Source organism: Hemibagrus wyckioides, linkage group LG16, assembly GCF_019097595.1.
Source record: "Hemibagrus wyckioides isolate EC202008001 linkage group LG16, SWU_Hwy_1.0, whole genome shotgun sequence".
NCBI classification, from domain to species: Eukaryota; Metazoa; Chordata; class Actinopteri; order Siluriformes; family Bagridae; genus Hemibagrus; species Hemibagrus wyckioides.
The window spans coordinates 18455942-18467349 of NC_080725.1; the positions used below are offsets into that span (position 1 = coordinate 18455942).

At 39.8% G+C, this 11408-nt stretch overlaps 1 protein-coding gene across 1 annotated transcript in view; it reads left to right on the plus strand.

Moving 5' to 3' along the window:
- Nucleotides 1-10964, plus strand: part of loxl2a (lysyl oxidase-like 2a) — a 44154-nt gene extending 33190 nt beyond the window's left edge. The window contains exons 8-14 of the mRNA XM_058411498.1: nt 2624-2791; nt 5558-5723; nt 5824-6064; nt 6583-6698; nt 6976-7112; nt 7956-8067; nt 9158-10964. Coding sequence (XP_058267481.1) covers nt 2624-2791; nt 5558-5723; nt 5824-6064; nt 6583-6698; nt 6976-7112; nt 7956-8067; nt 9158-9225 — 1008 coding nt within the window. The 3' untranslated portion in view covers nt 9226-10964. The remainder of the gene's footprint in view (nt 1-2623; nt 2792-5557; nt 5724-5823; nt 6065-6582; nt 6699-6975; nt 7113-7955; nt 8068-9157) is intronic.
- The last annotated feature ends 444 nt before the right edge of the window (nt 10965-11408 follow it).

Here is an 11408-nt window from a genome sequence, read left to right on the forward strand (position 1 = left end):
AGGAGAACGTTTTGGTAGCTTTTCTTTTCAGTTTTTATTTTGGGCAGGTAGCTCAGCCATAAAGAATTTCCTTTTGCGGTTATTTCAAGTTGGCAAACAAAGGAAAGGATCACATGTGGGTTTGGTGGGTTTGGTCTGGTGGTCGGGTGGGTATGGTTCGTATATGACCTCATGTTGTTGTTGAGTCTAGACCTTTGTGGTCAGGAAGAATGTAAAGGCCTCTCCATTTGAGCACAGTGCTGATTGTTCTCACTCAAAGAACCGGCATCAAATCAACAATGCAACAATTTATTTTCAACCAGAGCTGGTAATGTACATTGACTGCTGATTAAGTGGGAGGGGCCAGGTGAGGAGAGAAAGCTAAGCAGAGTTTAACACTATCACTAGCCAGTCAGTTGGAATGGGGATTGATGGTGTTGAAACATTTGTCTTTTATGGTCACTATTAGATTTTTATTCCTTTAGTCCAGGATTGGAAGTAAGGAATAAAATATGTCAGGGTGTAGTGGTATATGAAAATAATCAATGAGGAAGTTTTTATTATCCTATAGCAGTGTTTTATTCCTCTTATACATTGTTTATTACCAATGCTAACCATTTTTATTTCATGCAAAAAAAATGATATATGATACTTGTTTATAGTTTCATTTAATGTTTCCAAAGCAAGTTAGTTCATTACAGCGGTTCATTTTCTAGCAGTTTTAAACAGTCATTCCCTCACCAGCCTCTGCTTTTTCTCCCTTATTAAGTTAATAAAGCAAAAAATCCAACAAAGCTAGCGAAATTCTCGAGGACTTTCCCGCGTCTGAAACCTTACACGCCATATAAAGCGCTAACAATGGCTAACAATTTTGTCCGAAGCTGAGAGAGAACCTCCTCCTTCTCACAGAAACCTGCGATATACCTCGCAGCTTGCTATTATAGAAACATGATCAGCGTCTTCTGAGAATCAGGATCAGAGAATTCAGCAGAGCTCTGGTATAAATTAAAAATATTGAGCTTTAAGTGAAAGCACTTGTATAAATAAATGACATAGTGCACAGAAGTATTTGGACAGGCAGCTATTATACACAGACTTAGGCGTTATGTACACAGAGAAGGCACTACACGCATGAGAACATCAGCAATGAGACGAGTCCTGCATCTGGAGGCGTTTCACATGCCGTGGAGCAATCAGATGAGAAACTAGGAACAGGGAACAGGCTCTGAACAGTCAGCAGACGTCTGAAATAATCCCAGTTTAAACGTAGCGGCTAGACTGAGCACCACGGATCCCAAAACACTACAGTAGTAATGACTTCATGAAATTCCGAAAAGAAAAGATTGAACGCATGAAAATAAATCAACAGAATGAGGATAGTGAATGACGGAAAATAGCGACATTAAATCTTAATATCAGCTTTAATTCCTTCTGTGCTGTTGGTCTTGGAAAGGTTTAAAGGCTTGTGTCAACAGCACATTCGGCCGCATTCATCAAGTCCCTGAATGTTCCTGAAAGCGATACAGCCTACAATTTCTGAAATATCATAACACCCCTGCGCGGCTGAATACTTGATTCTGATTAATAATTGTAACCAGAGGTTTATATTAATGTGCTTGTTCCTCTGTTAGAGTTTCTACAGTAACAGACAGAGAACAGAGAGCGTTGCGATGTCTCTGTAGCATAAATTATGAATTGTCTTCAAATTTAAACAGGAATTATCACATTGCATGGACTTCCACAACAGTAATGTAACTATAAATGGATAAAAATAGACATGGACTTTTCATTTCTGTCATTTAGCAGACGCCCTTATCCGCAGTGGAACCTTCCGAACAGTAGTCCAATGCCTTAAACACCAAGCTACAAATATTGTGGAACCTTTCATGAAGGTTCCACAATATTAATGTAATTATTAATGGATATAATGGATTATTAATGGGCTTGCCAATGTAGGACGTTGTTGCGGTGACATAATTGTTGATTATTATTTTATATAATTCTCCCCTATACCCAGGGCTCATAGCAAGAACACTAAACAAGTTGCAGTTATCATGTTACTTATTGAGAAATGCTGCATAAATATAGCTCTATTTCTATTCAGTTTTATTTGTATTGCAATAGACTTTGACACAAACAAGCTTTACAGAAATATCTAAATTCAGGATATTATTTTTTTTACCATAGAAATGTATCCCTGTTGAGCGAGCCAGAAAAAAAGCTCCTTGGGACAATATAGCTCCTTGGGAGGAAGAAACCTTGACGGGAACCAGATTTAAAAGGAAAGTCATATAAACTGTGCACTAAATGGTCAAAAAGGGCAGTTACGTAAGCAGCAAATCCATTTCTGAAAATGTTTGACAACAGCTGGGTCTGTGCAGCTGTGTTCTTTCCACTGAAGAAAAACTGTGTACAAGGAATTTCTCTCCGTATTTAAAGCCTTTCTTAAGTCAGGAACTGCTCTCGCCAGAATATCTACTGACTTACTCAACATTTTGGATGTATCACTTTATTTGCACTGCTGGAGCTGGAAGCGGCTTTTGACTCGGCACACACGGACCACAACGTCCTTGAGAACTGAATGAGGTTGAGTATTGCGCAACATTGAGTAAAAACTAAATGGGGGTGGTTGTTCGTTTTGTAGCTGCGTCTGAGCGGAGGCCGGAACCCGTACGAGGGCCGCGTGGAGGTGCTGGCGGAGAGGAACGGCTCGATGGTGTGGGGAACCGTGTGCAGTGACAGCTGGGGAATCATGGAGGCCATGGTGGTGTGCAGACAGCTCGGATACGGCTTCGCTAATCACGCCTTCCAGGTGAGAAGTGTAGCAGAGTTAAAAAATTTGTTCTTCATTAAGACCATACATACACATATCATCATTTATACACCAATCAGGCATAACATTATGAGCACTGAGAGGTGAAGTGAATAACACTGATTGTCATCATGGCACCTGTTATATTAGGCAGCAAGTGAACATTTTGTCCTCAAAGTTGATGTGTTAGAAGCAGGAAAAATGGGCAAGTGTAAGGATTTGAGCGAGTTTGATGAAGGACCAAATTGTGATGGCTAGACCACTGGATCAGAGCATCTCCAAAACTGCAGCTCTTGTGGGGTGTTCCCGGTCTGCAGTGGTCAGTATCTATCAAAAGTATCCTATAAGTCCGGTAAGCATCCTTTAAGTCCTTAAAGGATCTGCTGCTAACGTCTTGGTGCCAGATACTACAGCACACTTTCAGGGATCTACTTAAGCCCATGCCTCAACATGTACGGCCTGTTTTAGCAGCAAAAGTGGGACCAACACAATATTAGGCAGGTGGTCATAATGATATGCCTGATCGGTGTATATCATGTATGTCATTTCATATAAGCACCAGAGCACACAATGTAGTTGCCATTATTTTATTCAGTTCAACTCATCTTCATTTGTGCACTTATGTGACCAGGAATTTCATTTTACTTTTAACATGAAGTCTGTTTTGTTGAAGTTATTAACTGTTCAATGATGGAGACTTGAGGTCAAAAACCTGCCCTTCCATCCACAGTAATCTTGTGTGTAGTCTGTCCATGTGGGTCATCCTCAGCCATGAGAGCAGCAGTGGGTAGTTTCCAAGTGATGAGACACCAACTAGAAGATCACGCAGGGCCAGAGGGCAAAGAGGTCAGGGAGAGAGAGAGAGAGAGAGAGAGATAGAGAGCGAGAGATAGAGAGCGAGAGAGAGAACATTGTTCTAGCTAAGCAAGATTAATAATGTTCTTTAAAAAGGAAATTAGATTTATAGCTTGTGGGATAGAAGGAGAGAGTGTTAATCAACAGCTGTATTTGTTGGTGATTTGAGTAGCTTCTTTATATTTGTGTATAAAAAAGCTTTAACATGCTCATCCTGATGTCTCCATAGGAATAAAGGACACTTGAGCAGCCTGAGTGTTGGCTCAGTTCGAATACAGAAACCTAACTGAGGTCAAACCGGATAAGATTTATCTCCAAATAGTTAGATTATCTGTTTAAATACTTAGCTGAATGCTTACTTTCGCTATGTGGAGAAACGTTTGTACGATTTCACGTTTATATATATCACATATATATATGCACGTTTCATGGCGGGGTTGGGGGATGATGGAGGGTGAAGGGAAATGATGTGTAATGCGATTTTTTCCTGCACACAGTCACGTGTACTACTTCAGGCCTACAACTGCTGGCGGCGTCCCAGTAATAACTGTGATAACAGTACTGAATAGTGTGTGTGTGTGTGTGTGAGCCCCTCATTCTGGCCACAGTGGGCTCGTATGAGGGGGGTGGTGGTGGTTTATGAGTGGAAACTGGACCGGTCCACCCTGCCATCATGACTTTTTTATGATAATAATTGTGTAAAATTGGCCACAACGTTAAGCTTGAGCTCCATCACTGTGATGTTGACTCCAGTCTGTGTTCGTGTGTTTGTGTGTGTGTCTGTGTTTAGTTAGTTCATACAGGGTATGTGTGTGTGCGTGTGTGTGGATTAAGAACATGGTTCTAGCTAAACGAGATTAATAATGTACTTCCTGTAGAAGGAAAAGCGCTTTATACAGTAACTGGGTGGGAGAGAAGGAGAGAGGGTTAGAGGAACAGGGAGAGAGAGGGAGGAAGAGAAAGAGGCAGATAGAAAGGAGCAGAGGTAGAGTGAGATGAGAAAGACAGAGAGAGGGAGAGAATAGAGAGATAGGAAAGTTGAAAGAAAGAGAGAGGAGGAGTGAGAGGGAAAGACTGAGAGAGATTGTGACTGAGTGTGTGGGAAAGGGAGGGGGGGTAGAGAGAGTGAGTCAGACTGAGAGGGAGAGAAAAGAAGGAGACAAATTGAGATATAAAACTTAAGAGAGACAGAAAAATATAGAGAGCTGGAGTAATAGACTAATGGAGAGAGAGAGAGAGAGAGAGAGAGAAGTTATGGATAAATGTGATAGAAAGTGAGTCAGACAGAAAGAAGGAGAGAAGAAAAAAGATAGTAATAAAGAGAGATGGACTGAAATTAAGAGAGAGAGACAGACAGAGAAAGAGAGAGACAGAGACAGATAGATTGAGGGTGAAGGAAAGGATGTAATGGATGGAAAATGTGATGGTGTGCCTTAGAACCACTGCAATGGGGGTATGACTCACACACATATACCCACACACACGCACACACACACACACACACCACACAAGATGAACTTGAACAAGAAGGGTATATAATTAATAAAGGAATAACTACACACACAAACACACACACACACATGCACAAACAATGAGTTTGTATAAGAACGATATACAAATAATTAAAGAATAATTATATACAAACACAACACACGCACGCACACACACACACATGTTGTATAATGTAACATCTTATCAAAATGTTAGGACGTCTCTCTCCGAAGCACATGTTGAAATTCCAGATGATCTCCAGCTGTTTTCAGGCCACGTTTGATGTTCATTGTTGCAGTGGAGCTCTCTGGTGGTGACACAGCGCTACTGCAGCTCACATTGAGCATCGTGGACAGTTGTGTGTTAATTCATTACATTATTAACACATATATTAACTGTAATGTGTGTGTGTGTGTGTAGGAGACGTGGTACTGGCAGGGGGAAGTCGGTGCTGATGCTGTAGTGATGAGTGGAGTTCGGTGTTCAGGTACTGAGATGACTCTGGCTCAGTGTTTGCATCACGGGAAACACGTCACCTGCCCCAAAGGAGGAGGAAGATTTGCAGCTGGAGTCTCCTGCACTGAGAGTGAGCACCACACACACACACACACACACACACAGTATAATAATACAAATAACAATGTTTTGAGTTGTGTGTGTTAATTTCATATTTTATTATGACTCAGGTGCCCCAGACCTGGTGCTAAACGCAGAGGTCGTCGAACACACCACGTATCTGGAGGACCGGCCGATGTATGCTCTGCAGTGCGCTCATGAGGAGCAGTGTCTCTCCCAAAGTGCCAACTCGGCAGACCCATCCTCGTACCGACGACTGCTGCGCTTCTCCTCTCAGATCCACAATAACGGCCACAGCGACTTCAGACCTCGCACCGGACCCCACGCCTGGGTGTGGCACGACTGTCACAGGTGAGGACGGCAGCATTAGCCACATGTCTGTATAGTTATTTCAATCATTTCCCTGTATTCAGCACCAGCCAGCCAGCTATCCACATCATACATCAGCTAAACACATGCTTTCTCCAAGCCACGCCCACTGAAGGAAAGTGCCCTCTTCCACATACACAAGCTCACAGATGGCCCTGATTGGCTAGTGAACCTGTGACAGTAAATTTGTTCTTTGGATGAAAGGGCAAAATAGAATAATATATTATATCATATTAATATATTATATAAATAATTCCTATAAATTGTGATACAATTAAACAATGTTTAAAAATATTTTTAATTAAATTATTTATATTTTACTATATTAAAATTAATTAAAAAAAAATTATATATTTTTTATTTAAATTATATTAATTATATTTATTTACATATTTTTTTCAATATGTAATTTTATGTCAGTTCAGACTAATAGTTTTTAGTATTTCTTAACATTGATAACCCTGTCATGCATTAACGTGTGTGTGTGTGTGTGTGTGTAGGCACTACCACAGCATGGAGGTTTTCACCCACTACGACCTTCTGAGTATGAACGGCACTAAAGTTGCCGAAGGGCACAAAGCCAGCTTCTGTCTGGAGGACAGCGAGTGTGATGAAGGTTAGACACACACACACACTTCGGTATTAATTATTATGTCAATTCATGTCACATCTACTGATAGTGTGAACAATATGAGATATAAATGTTTGTAATAAAATGTAATAAAAAACTTTAATAGATATTTGTTGAACATATGCAAATAGTTCCTTAATAGCTGTAATTAATACACTATACACTGTATTTATAGAAATATTTTTATAGAAATAGACAGAAAATAATAAACTCGTTATATATGCATTCCCTGGTGTGATGACCCGATGGATCTGTTCTGCAGGAATAAATAAACGTTACGCCTGTGCTAATTTCGGTGCTCAGGGGATCACTGTGGGCTGCTGGGACACCTACAGACACGACATCGATTGCCAGTGGATTGACATCACTGACGTCAAACCCGGAGATTATATATTCCAGGTCTGTCTGCAAATACACCTGAAAAATAATTAATACACATGAAAAATACAGTATATATATATGTATATATATATATATATATATATATATATATATATATATATATATATATATATATATATATATATATTTGAGCCATTCCAAAACTGGGACATCTGCCTAATGTAATATGGAGTTAGTCCGCCCTTTGCAGCTATAACAGCTTCAACTCTTCTATAAAGCCTTTCCACAAGGTTTAGGAGTGTGTTTATGGGAATTTTTAACCATTCCTCTAGAAGTGCATTTGTGAGGTCAGGCACTGATGTTGGACGAGAAGGTCTGGCTCACAGTCTCCGCTCTAATTCATCCCAAAGGTGTTCTATCAGGTTGAGGTCAGGACTCTGTGAAGTTCCTCCACACCAAACTCTCTCATCCATGTCTTTATGGACCTTGCTTTGTGCACTGGTGTACAGTCATGTTGGAACAGGAAGGAGTCATCCCCAAACTGTTCCCACAAAGTTGGGAGCATGAAATTGTCCAAAATGAGTTCCTTTCACTGGAACTAAGGAGCCCAAGCTCAACCCCTAAAAAACAACCACTGAATTCAATGATTTGGAGGGGTGTCCCAAAACTTTTGGCAATATAGTGTATATTATTATTATTATTAACAGATAATATTTATATCAAATTCAAAAATGTGATGCAAACCATTTGAACTGATTTGATCGATTTTCTTCTCACATTATTATCCAAAAATACGCTATTTGACATTTTCTATGTCAATTTGTCTTTGACTAAACTTCTGACTAATCATCTGACTGTTCTCTCTCTCTCTTTCTCTCTCTCTCTTTTTCTCTTCCACAGGTTGTAATCAACCCTAACTATGAAGTAGCCGAGTCTGATTTCACCAATAACATCCTGAGGTGTAAATGTCGCTATGATGGATACCGGATCTGGACTTATAACTGCCAAACAGGTGAGGTTTCTGTCAGCGCTGTTCAGCTCCAGTCCAATGATCAGTTTATTTGTGGATATAAAGCACAGAATAGAAGCAGGAAGAGCATCTAGTGATGATTGTGAGGTGAAGCAGTGAGTCGGCTGAAGCTTGTGGTTATGTTTTCATCCAAAACTATACCAGACTCATACTAGTGACTACTATTAAGTAATGTTTTTCCATTCATTGAAAAATTTCCTATGAACAACATGTAGTTAAATGTGTTCAGATGGACTTTGAAGTGTATTGTAAAAGCCGGAGTTATTTCATACTATATTATAGTTTCATACTTTTCAGTATTATAAGGTTTTACACGGAGATATGGGGCAAAATTTTGACAGTCCAGCTGAAAAACACTAAAGAAACAAAGTAAAGCCTCAACAAAGCCTCACATTGACAATAGCAAAAATTCTAAGATGCTCTGCAGTGGCTGAGCTGCATTAGTGGAATATATAACACATGATGTGTTTTTTATGAATAAACGATAAACGATATTAGCACTCAGCCAATCCAAGAAAGTCCATGGAGGGTGAAAAAATCGATCTTCTTAGCCAGCTGGAAAAAAGGGCCTCATATTTTCCTAGTATGTTCTAGTGTAAGTGCTTCGGCAAGAGGTAGGTCTTCGGCCTTTATCCGTCGTTTGACGACGGTCAGTGACTTGGCTGTTTGGACATCTAGGGGAAGTCCATTCCATCACCTCGGTGCCAGAACAGAGAAGAGTCTTGAATTATACCTACCTCTTACCCTGAGAGATGGTGGGACCAGTCGAGCAGTGCTAGTAGATCAGAGGGAGCGAGGTGATGTGCGAGGAGTAATATACACACACGATTATAAAGAAAATCATTCATTGAAACTTTTGTGCCAGAACATCAAACCAGTGTGTACAGTGTGTATATGTACATCATCTACAGCTAAACGTCTCTGTAATGGTGTCTTAGTGTTTAATGTGTATGTTGCACTCATCGTTTGTACATCCTGTATGATAGGGATGATGCCGCCAGATAGATTTATTAGTTTCGAGACTTCTTTTCAAGTATTACACCAACGAATTATTATTCCTTCATCCCTGCAGGTGGCTCTCGAAGTTCAGATGTGGACGAATATACAGGCTTAATGACCAATCAGCTTCAGCGCAGGTAGAAAACTAGCCAAAGTGAGGAAAGTGAAGAGTGGAGTGAAGCGCAGACGGACTTCTAACATGAGAAGAGAACCAACCACTAGAGAAGGGATGCTGACGTGACCATCCTGCACCTACCGTTACTCTGTTTACTGTCTAGAACTCACGACGGCTGTCGTTACCACCGTATCCCACTCAACACAAGACCAACGGCTCGGAGAACAGCACAGGAAACCCAGGTTCCCGTCTTGATAGTAATTTATTGTAGTCTGGTAAAATAACACGCTCCAAAATGCCTGTTAGCTTAGTGTGTAATAGAGTTTTATTTTTTCATAGAATTGGCATAGCTGTGTCTTTCTCAGTGACCAAAGAGTTTTAATAGATTTCTGAAGTGAAATGTTCACCTCGTGCCCAGATGCGTTTGCTTCTTTTGTTTCTGCACTGGATCTTCAATGCTAACCTCGCTAACGAGTAAGGGAATTTCGAAAACCACACTCTTACCTCCTTCTGACCGGAGTCTGATGCTGGCGCTGGGTAAAAAACCAAATAGTCTACACATAAGGTCTGTTTAAAATGCTGACAAAAACTTTATTCGAGGTAAGATTAACGATCAACACGTGCAGCAAGCACAGAACTAGCCGCTAAACACAGTAACTAGCTGCTAGCGTGATTCTACTCTCACTGAGAACACAGCAGTTCTGTTTTTTATTGCGTTTATGATTTGAACAAAGCGCTATTGTGTTAAAAAAGACAAATGATCTCACCATAGAGCTTAATATGTAGTTCAGAAAAGCTGTGTACTAACTAGCTAATTCTTAGCTACGTTTTTCACCTAGTGATGAGATAAATAGTTCATTTTGACCTTTACCACAAATACCACCTTTACCTTACTTTGTTAGCTGATTAGACTTGTAGCTCCAGTGCAAATAAAATAATAAACCGTAATGTTGTGCTGATCTAAACAGCTAGTCGAACGCTATGCTATACGGTGGTGCGACGTCTAAATCTACGAGATGCTCTACTCAAGGCTCACAATCATAACTCCTTCCCTTCAAATTAGGAGACATGTACTGTACTGAATACAACTCTCACTTGAAATTAGGCATGTGCCAATATTAAAGTTCCATATTGCAATAAATGTGTCGGAAAAACGACAAAGTTTTGTCTTAATGGCTAGCATGTTAGCTCTTCACGCTAAAACTCACAACCACAGCAAACTAGCAAACTTCAGCGAGCCAGTTATGCATGCTGGCCATTAAACCGTGATCTTAAGCTACGGATCGATTCTTAAATCAAGATTTTCAGGACATACCTACTTGAACATTTTAATTTCTGTACTCACCTGACATCACGCCATGCTAGTGCCATGCTGCGAGCAATACTTAGCGCTTTTGCATGTTACTTTCATTATTTTACAGCTTGTATTGCATTCTTTTTTTAAATAAAATTCTGCAGATTTTATAAGAACACCTGCACAGCAATGGTACCGTTTTCCACTCAGTCAGCTTCTTTGGCTAAATTCATCAAGCATGCTTTGTAATTTATTCCAACCAGTCAGGGATTTTTATTATTTTTTTTGATAACTCATAAAGCAATGTGGAACTAAAATCTTGTTGCCGTTTCACGAACCTTGTGCCCTCCGTTTTATGAGGGCGTTTACAGCCATTCGAGTGGTTAACGCATCATGATGTGTTTACTGTTGAATGTATGATTCACATTGCGCCTTGTTTTGTTTTCTACAATAAAAAAAACATATTTATGAGTCTTTTTATTTTAAATATGGATCCCGACAATGGAACACAATAAAAAATAGCAAATATAAACAAAAATTCTAATAACAAATGGCAGAAAATAAATTATGAAATGATTCTCCTGTACCGGGTACCTGTCCAAATTTCCAGCAAGAGTTTTATTTTAATTCGGTTGATTTACATTTCAGAAAAGATCAGAATCTGATATGAAGCTGGGATGCAATGGAAGCACATGCAATGGAAATGTACTTGTATCACACATACAGGATTATTTTCAGTGTGAGTTTTAAAGAATGCACAAATGAACGACATTCATCAGCTAGTCAAGTCAAGACCAGATGCTAGCACATGCTCGTTACTTGAAGCCGAGTCAGTCTAGGTTGAATAAAAGTGAGGACTGTGACACATAACCTCAAAGTAAAGTCAACATTGTGCCAAATTATTGCAGTTATTGG